Source organism: Canis lupus, chromosome X, assembly GCF_011100685.1.
Source record: "Canis lupus familiaris isolate Mischka breed German Shepherd chromosome X, alternate assembly UU_Cfam_GSD_1.0, whole genome shotgun sequence".
Lineage (NCBI taxonomy): Eukaryota > Metazoa > Chordata > Mammalia > Carnivora > Canidae > Canis > Canis lupus.
In genome coordinates, this window is record NC_049260.1 from 41,429,152 (window position 1) to 41,448,009 (window position 18,858).

Sequence of the window (18,858 nt, forward strand, 5' to 3'; positions counted from 1 at the left end):
CATTGGCAATAATTTACAATAATATTTTACAATGTACTAATGGTTTAATTTCTTATATGAAAATCTTAATTTGTGGGACGCCTGGGTGGCTCAGTGGTTGAGCGCCTCCCTTCGGCCCAGGGTGTGATCCTGGAGTTGTGGGACTGAGTCCCGCATTGGGCTCCCTGCATGGAGCCTGCTTCTCTCTCTGCCTGTGTCTCTGCCTCTCTCTCTGTCATGAATAAATAAATAAAATCATTTAAAAAAATAAAGAAAATCTTAATTTGTAACACTGTTAATGAATTGTAATTATTAGTTATAATATTTGATGATATTAGTAATGATAATGTAACCTTTATTAAGTATAATATAATTCAAAACAGACTTATAATTTATATTAGAGCATAATTTGTAATACTGATAATAATTTGTAATAGTTATAATCTTCAAAGACACTAGTCATGCTTATTCAATTTCTGTTGGGAACTGCAATTTGATTCATAACAGTAGTACTCATAATTTACATCAATAAGAGTAATTTGTAGTATTAGTGATAAGTTGTAATATTAGTGATTTTATTTTATAATAATAGTAAGTAACAATTCAATGGCTATTGGCAAACAATTTAATTTATAACATCACTACTGATCATCTTTATTGCCAATCCTCACTTGCAACATTGGTAAGAAGGCTGTTTGCTAATATCAGTAACAATGACTTGATTTCTATATGTAACATGATCTGGTTCATTACATTAGATCTGTTCATCTACACAAGAAGTTGATTGTTAATAATGGTGAGAAAAGATATGATAAGAAACAGGATCACTGATTTAAATCACACTTGCAAGCACATAAGTAAATTCATGGTATTAATAAGCCCTGTAACGAAGCAATTTCACCCTTCACATGCACACACTGGCTGCACTCTCTGACAGCATGCCAATGGCAATAATGTCACAGTCTGCATGATGCTGTCCCCCCTTGCCCATCCTCCTTCCCCCAGACTCACCATCTCTTTGTGATTGGGGTAGAAAGTCTGATCGATAAGAGGGAATTCCTCTGTCCCCAGTTTCTTGTGCAGTCGAACCATCTGGGCGAACTATGAGAGCCAGGAGAGATGGGTGAGCAAATCCTTCACCTGGATGGAGTCTCCAAGCTGGGATTCCAAGCTTCAAACTTTCTCAGTTTCCCCAAATCACAGCGATTCTGATCTCCCACGTGCACACATGCATGAGACAGTCCCTCCACCAGTAGCACTCTTCCTGTCACTTACCACCCAGGGCTTGTCACAGAAGTTGTAGACAGAATGCAAAGAGTTGACACTGGGGATGCCAGCATACTGCAGCCCAATGACCAAACTGCGGTAGTCTCCGTTCCGTGCCATGCTGAAAGCGTGCTGGCGGATCAGCACAAAGTCCGGCTTCAGAGACCTGGCATGGCAGGGGGAGAAGTGTCCAGGATACTACTCTCCCCAAAGCTCCCCACCACCCTGAGAACAAAAACCAACTTTCTAAGTCTTCACGGCTCCTAGAAATTGCAAAGTGGCTGCTTACCTCAACACATATGCACCGGCTATGTCCTCCAGTGCCAGCACCCTTTCTACACCTCCCCCATCTGGTGACCCCCTGGAAGCCTTTCCTACCTGTTTCTCGCCTTGCCCAGGTCAGCTAGCAGCTTGACCCCTCAGCTCTGACAGCTCCCTGATCATAATCTCTCAGACTATTAGCTGTCCTCAAAGGCTGCGGCCCAGAATAAATTCCAGCCTCAGGGCCTCTACACTGTGGCCAGGAGAGATGGGTGAGCAAACAGCCTCAGGGCTGTTTCCTGTGCCTGGAACATTCCCCCCCTCCCCCCAACCTGGATATCCACACATAGCTCTCTTTCACCTCCTTCAGTTCTTTTCTCAAGTGTCTCTCACAGACGCAATAGGTACTCCATAAATACCTATTGAATGTAAAATGCTGAGAGCAGCACCTGGCATACAGTAGATGTTCAAGAAACATTTGCTGACTTAATAACTAAGAAGTTTGGCTCGTGGTCTGCTAGGATCCTTGGCTCTGCAGAAGGAAGCTATCGTCCCACATTCTGTATCTAATGTTTTTTTTAATTGACATATAACATTGTGTAAGTTTAAGGCATTAAACAGGTCAATTTGACACACTTAATATATTGTAATAGGATTGCCAATATAGCGTTATTTAGCACTTCTATCACATCACATAATAATCATTTCCTTTTGGTGGTGGGAATAATGAAGGTCTGGTCTCTTAGTAAGTTTGATAATTATGATACAATATTGTTATCTATATTCATTATACTGTGCATTAATGCTCCAGGACTTATTTCTCTACCAGTTACAAGTTTATGCCCTTAAACATCTCTCCTAGTCTACCACTCCTCAGCCTCTGGTAACCACTGCTTTAGTCTCTGGTTTTACGAATTTGGCCTTTTTTCGATTGCATAGACAGGATACAGTACTTGTCTTTCTCTGGCTGATTCATCTTACTTAGCATAGTGTCCTCAAGGTCCATTCACATTGGTGCAAATGGCAGGTTTCCTTCTCTCTCGTGGCTGGATAATATTTCATAGTATATGCATACCGCATCTTCTTTATCCATTCATTCACTAATGGGTTCTTAAGTTGTTTCCATAACTTGGCTACTGTAATACACCTAATTTCTGGCTCACAGAGGGATGGGTATGGGGTGGTGGTGGGGGGACTCACTCTCAGCTCTAAGGGAGTCCTTATGCCTCTTCCATAACACCAAGTTAACCTTTTTATACTTACCGCATGACCTTTACCCCATTCCGAAGAACTTCCATGTCCACAGAGAATCCACCATTGGCATGAGCCACGAGGTTGAGATCCGAGAATTCAGCCTAGGAAGGTGAAAAAATCAGTGATTTATCCACATCCCACAAAGATGACCAACTAGTTTTCAGTCTGGACAGCTGACCCCCAGGTCCATCTACCCCAACTAACCTGTTCTACTTTAATGTCAATTTCTCCATGGATCTTTTTCCCTTTGAAGTATTTTGCCCTGGAGAGGAAAAGCAGAGCACATCCATCAATCTCATGAAGACACACCCCAGGCCAGTCCTTTAACCCTTTTGCCCCTTCAGAGCCATAAAATGCTTCGTGATGGTTGAAACGCTTTGAGAAGCTCCACAGTGCTTTGTGCTTTGCGTACAATGAAGTCTGTTGTAATCCTCATGAAGGTGTGTCAATGTCAAAGGACATTGTGAACTCTAAAAGAAGTCCTTAAACCACAGATGGCAGGCAGGCATTCCCCAGAGTCTGGTCAGCTCATCCCACTGCTACCATAAATGTTTTTGAAAAGCTTTGCAAAATGAGGGAATGCTTCATAAGCTGTAACGTACTTTGAAATTGCATGGAGGTTCGTAAATGGCAAAAAACCCCAAAAACCAAAAACCAAACACCTTAGAGAATACATATATATGAAGTGTGCCCCAATATTTCTCAGTGTCTGTGTCTGCTCATGTGGCCTGAAGCATCTCTCTGCTCTCTGGCCTTTTCCCATGGAGCATCACATTTGCCACATGTAGCTGTGTGCCCCAAGAACACAACTGTGGGTGGGCAGCTATATAAAAGAGGAGGAGCAGATTGAGGGGTGCAGGCTGGCAGTGGTTCTATAGAAGCCAGAGCCATCAATGATGGGGACCAGGGGTGGGGGATGCAGCTGAGGGCAAGGGGAAGCCATAGGAGGGAAGAGGGGTAGGAACAGCAGTAGATGCAGCATGAACTGCCATGTCACTATCCCTGGGCCCAACCCCAGCTGGGCTTGGTTTCCAGTGGTGTCCTTCCCCAGGCCCAGGATTTCTACCTGACAGGCTTCTCTACACACAGAAGCTCATCTCCAGTCAGGTTTCTCATACAAGAGGGGTGAGGAGAGGAACCACTCCCAGGGTTACCTACATGCACAAAGTAAGGGTCTCTGACACATCCGCACAGCACAAAGGGGCCCTAGTGACTTCACTGATGAACCCCAAAGACTCCAAGCACAGTCATTTTCTCCTTTTCCTCTCTCTCCCTCCCTCCCCCTCCTCCTTCCCTACCCCTCCACACACACACACACACACATGCACTCCATTACTGATACTGTCTGCACACAAGTGTTGGAAGAGAATTTCTCTGAGACCTGCACATTTTTCATGTATAAAATAGTGACGAATGTAGACTGTGTCACTGTATTTCAAACTTTTTTGACCACAAGTGTAGTGAATACTGTGGCACTCTGCTCAGATGTCTTCTTCAGGGCTAATGCACCCAGATATCAGCTGTTGACAGCTCATGGCTATGTCCCACTGGGAACTGTCTTGTCATGGGGAACTGCCTTGGACAAGATTATATCTACTTTAGCAGCCCACGTCTTATATCTGGCCCATGAGTGAGTACAAAGGCTGGCCCCTTTGCCTCAGTACAGGCTGACTCAGAAGGACCATACCACTGCCCTAGGATCAGCTGAGGCCTCTGATGCAGCTGCATCATGGACCAGTTTCTCCCTCTGCCTGACCCTGCCCTCCTTACAGGCATTGATCCTAAAGGCACTCCCCAGTAAGCCTCCTGCATACAAATACCTGCCTCAAAATCTATTTCCAGAGAACCCAACCTAAAACAGTGCCAGAGATGTCAAACTACAAAAAAAGACTCTAATGCCATTTTGGAATTGGGTCACTCAGCAGCCAGCAGGCAATGAGGAACCATCGTCTGTGGGGGTGGAGCACAGATAGCCCTTAACATGCTGTAGCAACATAAAGCACTTGGCAGCAGGTCTGGGCTGTGGTGCCAGCAGGATGCCACTTGAACTATATGATCTGGCAGATTCCATGATACTGGACGTGTCAGTAGTGGGAAGAGGCACAGTGTCGAGTGTATTTTCATGAGTGTGAGAATTATAGTGTGGGCCCTTGGCGTTTGGGGGTAGCAGTAACTTTTACTGATGGTGAATTCTAATGAGATACTGATAGAAGGGAATGCACCAGTTGGTGAAATATCCCTGGCACTTGGGAGGTGTGAGGGAAATGGTAAGCAGACCTGGGTGACTATTTGTTAAACACCATTGGTTAGCTGAAGAAAGATCTGACATGTTCAGGGTGAGTAATCACTAATTCAAAGCAAAATGAGAAAGCCAGAGGACCCCCTTGGATACATTTAAGGAAATACCAATCTTCTACAACTGGAGGGCAGACAGAGGGGAGAACTAGGGGCTTAGGGCATAATCATAAGTGTAACAAAACTTTGGAGAACGTTGAATTCTCAGGCCTAGCACATCTCCTATGCCATGGTCAGAGCCCTAATAGGACAAGAGTGAAGCCCTTAGACTTGGGATGGGGATATCTGGGAAGATGTATGTAACACCTCGAACTTGTTGATTCACCTGAACCCACTGGGCCTGCAGAAGTAGTCCACTTCTCCTTGTTAGAGTATAGACCTTCCCTCTGCCTGAAGATAATACAGAGGCCCTGAAGGAAGCAGATGCCTTACAAAATAATGCTTGCCCCTTTCAGAATCTACCCCCTTCCCCTCTTAGCAAACAGATCAATATGCAGGGTCAACTCCTAGAATACCTAACTGGAGAGGTTCTAAGCTTGCAAAGGAAGGAAAGAAATACACAAAAGCTGAAAGACCTGGCCAATATGTACGGACAGGAGCTGTCAAAGTATGCATGAAACTGAGTCCTAAGGACAATGGGCCAAAGAGGTGGAACATGAAGTTGATGTTGCCGATATACTGTGAGATGACTTGTGGAAGCCTGGAGCAAACAATGGTCAATACCAAGTGAAACAGAAATGCCAAATCTTCCATGGCAGACTGTGGAAGAAAGGATCAAAGGACTCAAAGAAACAGACATGTTAGAGAAGATATACTAGGTAAGTCTAGAAAACTCATCAGCTGATCATATTCTATGGGAAGGTCCAGAGGATATACCCCACTTACAAAATCAATAAGGAATATGCTGATAAGAGTGGAACCAGCCATAACAAGAAGCACAGTAGTGGTAAAGTGATAAATGAAGTCCTGTCCCAGGTTCTGCTCAAAATGGGTCCATTGGGTCCACAGGTTCACCCAGTGGTCACTTCCCCCATTCACAAATGTATAATTAAAATGGACATATCTGGGGGTGCCTGGGTAGCTCAGTTGGTTAAGCATCTGCCTTTTTTAAAAAAAGAAATGAGAAGCAGACAAGGAGATTAATTTCATTGATATCTTTTCCTTTCTTTTTTTTTTTTTTTAAAGATTTTATTTATTTATTCATGAGAGACACACACAGAGAGAGAGGCAGAGACACAGGCAGAGGGAGAAGCAGGTTCCATGCAGGGAGCCTGATGTAGGACTCGATCCTGGGTCTCCAGGATCACACCCTGAGCTGAAGGTAGGTGCTTAACCACTGAGCCACTCAGGCATCCCAAGCATCTGCCTTTAGCTCAAGTCATGATCCCTGAGTAGAATTTGACTGGAATTTGCTCATGCTCTCTCAAATACATAAATAAAATCTTTAAAAAAATAAAATGGACATAACTGTAGTTGTCAGAACCCCTACATGGGCTCTTTGGTTTGTAGGGGTAAGAGCTATTGCAGTGGGGAAGTTCAAATGGATGCCTCTGAAACTACACATCCCTCCCCTGATCAAATCAGTAAATCAAAGATAATATCATATCTATCCTAAGAGTGATGGTGGAAAGTCATGCTACTTTGAGAGATTAAAGGATGCAGGGGTGTTAGTCCCATCATATCTCCACTGAATTAATCAGTTTGGGTCCTGGAGAATGTGTATAGACATTCTCAACCAAGCTGTATCCCTAATTGAACCAGCTGTACTGGACGTGCTGCCATTGCTAGAGCAAACCTCAGATACTCAGGTGGCTGTATCTGAGGTGACTTACTGAATGCACTCTTTTCTACTTTGATCAGAAAAAAGGATCAGAAACATTTCACATTCACATGGGACTGACGACAATATTTTTTGATGGTCTTGCCACAGGGCTATGCTATCTTTCTCATTCTGCGTCATCATATGGTCCAAAGGCACTGGGCCATCTGGACATCCCACAGAATATCACACTGGGCTGCTATATTAAATCATATTGATTGGGCAAGAGATGATTAGCACATCGTCTTGATAAGACGCATGCACTCCAGAGGGTAGGAGATAAACCACACAAAGACTCAGAGGCCTGCCACATTATCAAAAGTTTTTGGGATACAGTGGTCCAAGGCATTCCAGGACAGCCCCTCCAAATAATAGGGCAAAGCATTGGATCTTACACCTCCCACCATGAAGAAAAAAGCACAACACTTGGTAGGTGTCTTCAGGTTCTAGAGGCAGCATATTCCACACCTGGAGATACTGCTCTGATTCATATTTCAGGTATAACATAAGGCTGAATGGGATGCCATATGATCTGAAAGATCTTATGATACCGGATAAGTCAGTAGTGGGAAAAGATACAGTTGGAGCTTATGGGAAGTTTGAATGGGAGGCCCCTCAGGTTCTGGAGCAAGGCCATGCCACCTGCAGCAGAGAATTACATGACTTTTGAGAAACAATTCCTGGTGCAGTACTGGGCTCTGGTAGACAGAATGCTTGACTACGGGGCACCAAGTGATTGTGCATCCAGGTGCCCATTGTGAGCTGGGTCCTGCCAGGTCCACCAAGTAATAACATCAGATGGACCCAGCAGCTGGGATCAAGCTCAAGCAGGACTGAGCAAGCTGCCTGAGCAGGTAATCTAGATGCCCATGTCATCCCCACTGCTGTGCTAGTGCCTCCCTCAGCTCACCAAGGGGACCCCTTACAACCAGTGGGTGAAGGAAGGAAGAAAAAGCCTAAGCTTGGTTCAAAAATGACTGGTTTGGTATGTGGGGAGAAGCCAAAAATGGACAGTGGCTGTATGATAGCCCCACTCAGAGTGGTCCTGAAAGTGGCAGAGCTCCCAATGGCAGAGCTTTGGACTATGCACCCAGTAATCTACTTAATAGGGAAAGAAAAATGGCCCAAGAATAGAATATGTTCACTGAGGGGCAGTGGTAGATGGCTTGGCTGATTAGAGGCCCTGAAGGAAAAATATTAGAAGATCAGGACAAGGAGTGTTATGCTAAGTGAAATAAGTCAGACAGAGAAAGACAAATATCATGTGATTTCACTCTATGGAATTTAGGAAACAAAACAAATGAGCAAAGTGGAAAAGAGAGAGGGGGGACAAACCAAGAAACAGACTGACTCTTAACTATAGAGAACAAATTGATAGTTACCAGAGGGGAGGTAGGTGGGGGGATGGGTTAAATAGGTGAGGTACACCAGTTGATGTATGGAAGTGTTGAGTCACTATATTGCAGACCTGAAACTAATATTGCACTGCGTGTTAACTAATTGGAATTAAAATAAAAACTTAAACAAAAAAGATCAGGACAAGGAGGTCTGGGACATGAAAATGTGGGTGGACATATAGGGGTAGACATGGGAGTGGGCAAAAAGTGAGGAGTGAAGATCTTTGTATTGTGTGTTAACACCCACCAGACAGCATCCCCAATGGAAGTGGCACTAAACAACCAGGTAGACAGAATGAGTCAGCCAGATGATGTCAGCCAGCCTCTCAAATCAGCCACCCCAGCGCTAGCAGATGCGTACATGAATGAAGTAGCAAGAGTAGCAGAGATAGAGGCTATTAGTGGGGCCTACAGCATTATTGCTGAATGTCCAATCTTCTGGTAACAGAGACCAACATTGAGCCTGTGACATGGCATCATCCCTTAAGAAGACCAACTAGCCAGTTTGTGGCAAGCTGTCTACTTTGGGCCCCTTCCACCCTGGAAAGACAAATTATTCATTTTGACTGGGATTTTCTATATATGGGTTTGCCTTTCCTGATTGCAGGACCATAGCCAGTACCACTGTCCAAGGGCTTACACAATATTTGATCCACCAGTATGAGATCCCTCATAACACTGCATCAAACTGAAGGACACATGTGACAGCAAAGGAGGTGCCAAAGTGGGCCCATGACCATGGAATCAACTGATGACATTATATACCATAATACCACCCAGAAGCTGCTGGCCTGGAACAACTTTTGTAGCCACAGCTAAGAAATGATACCATGAAAGAATGGGGTACCATCCTCCAAAACACCCTAAATCAATGGCTCGTTGTTTATACTCTGTTCCCAATGGGTAGAATACATGGGTCTGGGAACTCAGAGGTGAAAGGAGAGGCCCAGCTTACCATCGATCCCAGTGATCCACTTTTGGAATGTGTGCTTCCTGTTCCCTCAAGGCTCTGCAAGGTTAGAGGTCCTGGTTCTCCAAAGGGGAACACTGCTACCAGGGGACACAGCAAGAATCCTATTACATTCTAAGCTATGGATGCCACCTGGATATCTCAGGTTTTACATGCCAGTGGATATGAAGAGGAATGAATCACTTCACAGGGGTATATGGCCTGAAATGTCAGGAGGACGTTCAGGGATTGCTATTACACAGTGGGAGCAGGGAGGAATATGTTTGGCACCCAGGTGATCCACTTCAGCATCTGTTGGTCCTCCTTGCACAACCATGCAAGGAAATGAACAAGTACAGCAGCCACAGCCTGGGAAGGGCATGAGGACCAAGGGCTCCGGAATCCCTCAAGGATGAGGGAATGGATCACTCAACAGGTAAGCCACTAAGCCCAAGAGAGGTGCTAGCTGAGGGTCAGGGGAATCTAGAATGCATAGTGGAAGAAGGAGACAATGCGTATCATTTATTTATGCCACTTTTATCAACTGCATCAGTGGAGGATGTCATTCATCCCACTAACCATGCTCTTTCAAGTCTCTCCCAGAAGACAAGACCAATTACAATCCTGGAAATGCTGTTTCCAGATGGGACGATCTTGCTTTAAGAAGCAAGTGGATCAGAGCAGTACAAGGAGTGGATTCTGTGCTCCCCTCAGATCTTCACTCCCCACCCCCACCTTCAGGCCTTCCCATCTATTTCTGAGCTTCTGGGAAGATTTGCTGCTGAAGGTTCACAGCGCTGTCCCTCACTGGGAACTGGCCTCTGCAGCAGGGATTTGCCTTCCCCAAGATTATGCTTCCTCCCAGGGGGCAGCTTGTGACTAATGATTGACTGATGTAAAAATACAAAAGCCTGGATACCCCCACCTCGATTAAGGTAACTCTGAAGGGTCATCCTTGCTCCAGAGCTCTCCCAGAGGATTGGCTGAGGTTTCTGTTGTGGCTGCATCATAGCTCAACCTTTCCCTCTTCTAAATCCTGCTTCCCTCACTCCTCCCCCGCAACAGGTGTTGTTCCCAAGAGCTCTCCCCAATAAATCTGCACACAAACCTCAGAGTCTCAGGGCCTGCTTCCAGGGAAGTCTAAGAAAAGAAGCCACAATAAGAGATAGAGTTTATATAACCCACTATATACATAGATACATAATAACCTATCCTATATATGTAATATATTTTATATGACACCTCTGATGTTATACAGCAAATATAATACAGTATGGCTTATATAACATATAATATATTGCATATTACATACTATGTGTATATGTACCTAGAAGGTATATAAATATACATATATAATTGGAATGAAAGTTTGAGTAAACGAATACCTATACTACGTGCAACAGAGTCTGGTATTTCCTAGTCTATCTTAATCCACTTCATGAAGAAAAATATACACATACATATGTATTATACTATAAAGTTATTATATAGCAAATGTATGATATAGCATATGTCAAATATAATATATGGCATACATTACTGATTAAATTTCTTGGAGTAACAGTTCCACTAAATAATAATTCCACTTATTATGTGTAGCATATTCTTGTTATATTCTATTTTCATTTATACTACTGCATGAAGTAAATGAAATGCTGGTCACAAGCCATTAGGTGACTCACAGTTTGAAGGACATTGGACTAAATTATTTATAAAAATGGGAGATGATTCTTAACTCAGGGTTTGCAACTGTAAGCCACAGAGGACTTGAGACCCAGGAAAAGGTGAGAGTAGTGAGGTTTGGTGGGAAAGGTGTCAGACTCCATCTAGGTGTACAATCCATTACAGAGTTTGCAAAAACTCCTCCTTTATTCCAGGCTGAAATCCTCAAAGTCAGATGATACTTGCAATATCTGCAGGCAGGTGATGCAGAAGTCTCTGTTTCCCACGCTGAGCCTGGTGTACACAGGCCCTTTCCCTTTGTCCATCCCACCCCATCTATAGTAGATCCTAAATAAATAGTTGCTAGATGGAATGGAAGAAAAGACTTAGAGCAGCTGTTGGGATAAAGGGGGTTTCTGAGATGCAGAAGGGGAAGGGAAGAATCTTTCACTGAATTCAGCAGGTGCTCAATAAATGCTTGCTGGACAACTTAGAAAAAAATGGAAAACACCAGAGTTGTAATTATTGAAAGAGGGAGGGTCTTACTGGTATTCAGTAGATAATTAATGAATGTTTGATGGGACAAAGAAAAATGCAGCAAAGAAACTTCCTGTAGTGTAGGAGTGGGGATGGGAAGTCTAAAGGAGAGTGATTACTAATATTCAGCAGGGGCCCCATTTAAGGTTTGCTGACTTCAATGGAGCAAATTTAGCCAAGAAGATGGCTCCTTTGTGAGTGGGTGCTGGTGAAGGAATTATTAGTACGTGTTCAAGAACTGCTTTATGGATTGATGGAGAAAAGAGGGATGCGGTTTTTTGAAAAGAATACAGTCAGAAAAAAAAGAGAATACAGTCAGAGATCAAGAAATGCTTTTTGGATTAATTGCGGGGGGTGGTAGTGGAAAGAGCAGTTGGCAAGATGGCTACTAAGTGGGGGAGGGGACCTAGCCAGAATACAGTAGATGCACATGGAACTTTATGGATTGTGTAGTGTCAAAGGTCAGATGGAGATTATTGAAGGGGGAACTAGGGCTTCAAGAGGGGGAGAGGAAGATGCATTGAATATGGGGTTCTTGGTGTGCAATAAGTGCTTATTAAACGATTGTGGGGTTGAATGGAGAAAAAGGTATAGAGAATCCAGCTGGAGGTTGGGGTTAGAAGGAAGGGGAACTGGAGGAGGGTTCTTCTTCATATATAGTAATAATAAATGGAGGCCTCCCATACTCTGACACTGGGAAAGTATGCAATAAATATCTGTAGAATGAATAAATGGCTCTGAATAGAGAGAAAGTCTGCTGGGTAAAGGCTCCTGGGTGAAGGAGGGGTGATCTAACAAGTAAAAAGCTGGTACTCAATAAATTTAGGTTGAAGTAGACCCCTGGAAAGAGAAGTCTTGAGATGGGACAGCAACTTCCATACTTGGAAAGCAGACGTTGAGAATGGCCCTTATATAATAGGAACTTAATAAGTGTTTACTGGCTTAAATAGGAGAAAGAACTTTCGGGGTATGGATTTAAGATTGGGAGAGGAAACCCTAAGGACACTGAGAGGGAGTGGGGAGGGGTAATCCTTATAAATTGGGCTCTAGATTTATTAAAAGAAAGGAGAGGCTTTATGACAGACACAGGTTCTTCAAGGGGGTAAGGAAGGGGTGTCTATTCCCTCCACACAGCAGGCACTGCATAGATGCTTACTGGATCCACTAAAATAAAAAGACCTTGGGAAGAAGGTGTGAACATAGAGCACACAGATGGCACTCCATAAATGCTCACAGGGGCCATTGCAGGAAAAGGCCTGTGGGGGAGGTGATTAGAATCGAGCACCTGGCAGACAATACATAAACGCTCACTGGATCCATTAAAAGAAAAGGTCTTTGTGGGAGGGGTGCTAGGGATGGGCATACAATCACTGGATCCATTGGAGAAAAAGTCTTTGGGGAAGGGGAATGGGGATGCAGAAGCTTGATCTATGTAAGCTTGATTCTCCATCCATGAGAGGAAAGGCTTTTGTGTAGAGGGCACAGAATCAGGCACACAGTGGTGCTCCACAAATGCTCCAAGAAGTGATGAAAAGAAAAAGGCCTTTGGAAAGAGTATTGAAATGGTGCACACAACAAGTGTGAGGTATTTGATCACTCTATTAACTGGAGGCAAGCCCTTATGGAGAAAGTCTAATTTTGGGTCATGCAGACGTTCAACACATGCAGAATGAAGCCACTGGGGAAAGGCTTTGGGGATGGGGTACACAGCAGGCATTCAATAAATGCTTGCTGAACAGACTGGAGGAAAGAAGCTTTAGAGAAGGCTCACATGGCTGGCTGGTGATAAATGCTGGGTGGGTTCACCAAAGGAAAGGTCTTTGAAGTAGCTTGAGAATGGAGGATAGAGGAGACACTCAATAAATGTTTTCTAGATCTATTGGAGGAAAAGGATTTTGGGGAGAGTCTGAAGATGAGTCACAGGAGGTTCAAAAATGCTCATGGGACTCATTTGAGCAAAATATGTTTGAGAAAGGGATTTGGATATAGGGCACATATATCAGACACTTAATAAATGCTTTCTAGATCCTTTGGAGAAATAAGTCCTTGGAGAAGGGACTTAGAGTTGGGACACACAGAAGGGATTCAATAAAGCCCCACAGGATCCATTAAAGGCAACACTTGGTGAGAAGATGGGATGGGATACGCAGCAGGCAATCAGTGTTCACTGACTAGCTTAAAAGGTCTTTGGAGGGAGGGTTGGGGTGGGGCACATACCACAGTCTGGATACATGTTCACAAGCTCTATTAGAGAGAAGGCCTGAGGGCAAGGATTGAGGGGGACAAGACACATAGCAAGCTCTCAGTGAATGTTCACAAAATTCATGGAAGCCCAAGGCTTTGGGGAAGGGCTCTGAGATAAGGCACACTGCAGGTAAATGATAAATGCTCACAAGATCCATTAAAGGACAAGGTCTTTGGGGTGAGGGTTGGGGAGGGCAAGGCACATTAGACTCTCGAATGCTCACAGGATATACTGAAGCCAAAGCTTTGGGAAAGGAGGTACACAGCAGGCGCCCGATAACTGCTCCCTGTATGGATGGAGAAGGCCTGGGTGGGGGCAAAGGCGGGGTACACAGGAAGTGCCCAGCATAATAATTTAAGGGAAAAGGGTTTGGGTTAGGGGACCAGGTGCCTAGCACACAAGGTGCTTGATAAGTGCTCATCGTGGAACGATCTGGGGGACCCAGGCCCGCGGAAGACATCCGCGGCAGTGGCTTACCAGTCGGTGTGGGGCTCGTCGATGACCAGCAGCACCCTGGCGGCAGCGCCCCCACGACCTGCGCCCCCAGAGCCGCCGCCCACCTGCTCGCTGAAGGTGGCCGCCGCGGCCGCCGTGGTCTGCTTGACCGCGTTGGACAGCGACGAGAAGAAGCCACCACCCCCCGAAGACCCGGGACTAGGGGCAGCGGGAGAGGCCACAGGGGCGGACGCGGAGGCCCTCTCGGCAATGGCAGTCGCGGGACCGGGCGTGGCTCCGGGGCTGGGGGCAGCAGGCGGCGGCGGGGGTGGCTGCGGGCGCTGCAGGTCTGTCATGTACCCATTTGGCAGATTGGCCATGAAGTTGCTGTCCGACAGGCGGCGCCGCAGGTAGTTCATGGCTGCGGCGTGGGGCAGGGGGTCCTAGGAGCAGCCTGGTCAGGAGCCGCGGGGGCGGACCGCGCGGGGCCCAGGAGCACAGCTGCGCTCTCAGGCACGACACGACTCTTCCGTTGCCCGCTGCAGACTGAGGCAGCGCTGAGTCGCCGCCGCCGCAGCGCCGATGGTCGCGCCCGTACCCCCCTATCTCGCGCCCCTCGTGGTGCTGTCCAGCTGGGCCGGCGGCGGCGCGGACGCGACCAAGGCGACTGCGAAGGGGAGTTTGGGGAGGAACGGCGAGTGACGTCAGCGCGCCTTCAGTGCTGGGGAGGCGGTGGCGCGCGCCGACAGGCGGGGGCGAAGGAGCTGTCCGTGGTGCTGAAGGCGGCAGTGCGCACGCGCCACGCCGCATCCTGATTCCCCTCCCCCTCGTCCGATTGGGGATGCGCAATTTAGGGAGTGGGGGCGGGGTAGATACTTGTCGGGAGGGTCGAGGTGAGTGGTCAGTCAAGACCCCCACCCCGCCTCATTCCGGTTTTCACACCCAGTCTCACTCACAGGCAGGATTCTCTGTAGTTACTCAGTTCCCCGTGTTGATATTCACCATAGAAGGCATGGGGGGGATGGGGGGGAATGGAGGCACACGCAGAGACTCAAAAGTAGAGAAATAACCTCACTGCGACGGATGGGGGTCACACGCAGTACCCTGTGGGGGGAAATCAATTTCCCATATCCATACGGGCTCAGTCAGGCAGAGAGAGGGTGCGGGGGCGGCATAGCATCAGAAAGGCGACTTGGACACTTGGGGGGTACACACCCTTGCCCTGGGTTGCTGGGGCCTGGAGGCACACAGGAATGACACACACGTGGAGATACATATAGACACACACAAAAGTAAAGAAACACACGGAGGCACATACAGACGGAGAATACACCGATCTAGGTATCCATGCAGACATACACAAGCCCAGGGTAACACACATGGGCATGCATGCATTCACGCATGCATATAGGCCTACACACAAACACAGGCACCACATCTACACACAGAGAACCAGGGAAACTCATACGAACATGCACACCCAAATGACATACTCACTGACAATCGTGATAAACCTAGATTTGCCACACAGACATTCCCTGAAGCTCCAGACGTGATGTGTGCCCATCTCTGTACCCCACCCCCAATGCCCAGGGCCCTAGACACATACACTCAGTCTATATGCCCCCATCCCTCTGCCCTGGATAAGCCAAAACCCACATAACCACCTGATATGATATCATCAGTTCCCTTGGCTGTCTTCCCTGCACCAGAGAAGTTTCTACAGACAGAGAGGGACCCATCCTAGGGTATGCACACAGTAGGTGCCAAATAATGTTGCCACATGAGCAAATGACCTTTACAGTCCAGCAGAGGGGGACCTGTGGAAGCCATCCTGTAAGCTCCTGTGAGATCCTGACTACAATGAAAGTACGAATCCATTTAAAAACGATCATTTGTTGACAGCACCCAGCTAAGCTGTTTACATGTATTGTTTCATCCAACCCTCACAACAATACTATGGAGTAGGAAACATTCCTATTTTACAGATAAAGAAATCCAAGAGCTCCAATTCATTTCCAAAGAGCCATGTTCACTTTGTGATCCATGCCTTTTTTTTTTAAGAATGTGCTAGAAAGAGGTGCCATAGAGGCTAGAACAAAGTGAGCAGGGGTGGGAGTTCTGGCAGGAGATGGGGTCAGAGAGGTTAGCAGAGACCAAACTGAGCCAGTCCTTGTGGGCCAGTGAGGATGGTGAACCAAGTGAGGTAGAAGAAGATATGGTAAGAAATAGGCAGATTTGGAGTCTCTTCTGCTTGTAGGATTTTCAGGTAAATCATCCACTTATTCATTTGTTTATTTTTTATTCATTAAATCCTTGGCCTGTTTAAACAAGGTAGTAATGGTGTGGAATCTAGAGTCAGAGTGCTTGAGGTTCAAACTAGGCCTCCACCATACCCCTGGGAAAGTGACTTAACCCCTCTGAGACTTGGTTTCCTCATCTGTTAAGATGATCACCTGACCCGTCTATAAGGGTGTGTGTGTGTGTGTGTGTGTGTGTGTGTGTGTGTGTGTGTGTGTGGCGGGGGAGAGAGCCTCTATATTTTCTCATGTGCTGTGACTTCTGCCAGGAATGTCCTTTACCTCTCTCTCAAGGATTGTCTTTGGCCAAGTTCACCCAGGAAGTGTTCCCTTCCCCTGGACTCAGAATCCACTCCCCCTTCCTCTAGCCTCCCACAGTCCTTAAGTCCAATACTTCCAAACTACCCTCTACTCCCTCGTCCACCTCCAGGCCTCTGCTTTGGCCATTCCTTCCCTCCCTTTCCTGGATGCTCTCTCTGGCACTCCATATCCCAATGTTCCCCAGATGGGGAACTCCCAAGAATCAGGTCTTTTCCAACATATAGAAAGAAGTCTGTGCTTCCCAGTTTTTTGCTCAGTAACTGAAGTAAACAAGCTGTGCTGGATCCATGGTGCCCTCTCTGGGGGATAGGAGCAGTTGCAGGTCTACAGACCTTTCTGGCTCCTCTGGGAGCCAGAAGTTGGGCTCCTTAGGAATCTGTCTCCAGAATGACTCTTCCCACGAACCCCATTCCCAGGCTTCAAGTACTCATGGCCCCCAGCATCACTCCCTTTCTCCAGATGGCTCAATTTCCAGAAATTAATGTTTTGTAGATTGTCTTGCAGAAGAATGAGGGTTCCCTTCAGGACTGTCTCAACTCCCTGAGGCACAGGTCAGGCTCCTCTGCACTGTCTCTGTCTTCTCCAGCAGAAATGAACAGACAGGAGGGGCTCCAGGAATGATTTTCTTTGCTGTGCGTTGGTGAGCAATGCCTCTGAGACATGCACCCCGACATATGTTTGTAATCAGTATTGTACCCATGTTCATAACTCACACATATTGTCTATCAATGGCACCTGAATGCACATGTACATGTGTGCGTGCGCACACATACACACACCTGTAACTCAGATTGTTACAGTGCACACATGGTTCTAACTTTATGTGCTCTCCACATATACTCAATACATCCTTAATTCTTGCATGACCCATAGGTCTGTGTTTCACACACACACACACACACACACACACACACAGATATGTACCTCGTAATGCACAAACTTCCACTTTCTTGTAGACACATAACACTTATACCCTGTAGTAGCAACCAGAATCATTCACTTCAGCTCATTCTTCCCAAGATGAGCAAAAGTTCAACTTTGTCTTTACTTCAACCCATCAACTGACCTATTTTGGGGGGGAAATCGACACCAAGAGGTGAACACCTTGACAGAATCTTGGTGTCACACATCTCCCATCTGTGCGGAGGGGTCCCTCCACTCACAGCACACACCATGCTTCAAATGTCCAGCCCGCTACCTTTCTGTGCCTGTTTAATCCTTTGTAAATGGGAATAATGATAATACTGACCCTTATAGGTTTGTTGTGGATTAAATGAATCTGTGCTTTGCAGTCTAAAAACACTACCAAACACACACCAAGTACTCTCTAAGTATTAGCTAATACCGTAACTATGATGATTCTTATGATTTGTCTCATTGCAAGGGGCTCAGCATTCAGCAAACGCTAATTAGTGCAAAATTGAATGAGCAAATGCTAACAGCATTAGTGTCTGGGTTTGTTCCCTTCACTGTGGAGACACGTGCTGTTCTGACTCCTCTATTCTCCATGATGTCCAGTGCTATTGTTAGTATACAGTAGGCGTTGATAAGGGTTGAAAAAAAATGTTCAACGAAAGGATCACATATTCTGAGTTTGTTCCCTCGCTCAGATGTCCTCTCCTTCTACCAGTCCTCCTCCACCCCAGATGCCCAGACTTCGTTCTATACAGTAGACGCTATAAAAGTGTTGAATGGGTGCATAAAGACTAAAGGAATCTGTGTCTGGGTTTGTCTCAGGGGCTCCTTCTGGCAGATGCTGACTCTGGTTTCTCTTCGCTCCCACCCCAGCTCAGAGCACCTCGTAGGCACTTCCTCGGTCCACCCCCGGCCAACCGCCACCCCACTTTGGGTCTCCGTTAATTGCAGCACTGGATCTGGGCTGCTGAGAGTGGGTGGGTGCAGGTGTTCGCCGGCGGAGTGCCAACCCCAGCCACACCTCTGCCGCCTCTGCTGTGCGGCTCAGCACCGGATTGATGCGCAACCCGCCAGCCCAGAGGCTCCGACGGGTGGGAACCTCGGGCACGCCGGCCAATCAGAAAGTGCCGGCCGGGCCGAGTGACCAACCAGAAAGCCTGTAACGCAGAGCTCTGCAGAGGGATGTGCCGGACGCCCTGGGACTTGGCGCAAGGAGGGGAGAG

At 46.5% G+C, this 18,858-nt stretch overlaps 1 protein-coding gene across 2 annotated transcripts in view; it reads right to left on the reverse strand.

Moving 5' to 3' along the window:
- Positions 1–14,707, reverse strand: part of SYN1 (synapsin I) — a 49,581-nt gene extending 34,874 nt beyond the window's left edge. Inside the window, exons 1-5 of one of the 2 annotated variants that reach the window (XM_038587312.1) lie at positions 14,142–14,707; positions 2,965–3,022; positions 2,770–2,861; positions 1,255–1,411; positions 991–1,080 (exon numbers count right to left, since the gene is read on the reverse strand). In XM_038587312.1, coding sequence (XP_038443240.1) covers positions 991–1,080; positions 1,255–1,411; positions 2,770–2,861; positions 2,965–3,022; positions 14,142–14,518 — 774 coding nt within the window. In that variant the 5' untranslated portion in view covers positions 14,519–14,707. The remainder of the gene's footprint in view (positions 1–990; positions 1,081–1,254; positions 1,412–2,769; positions 2,862–2,964; positions 3,023–14,141) is intronic. The other variant, XM_038587313.1, reaches the window with a different exon arrangement.
- Positions 14,708–18,858: the final 4,151 nt, after the last annotated feature.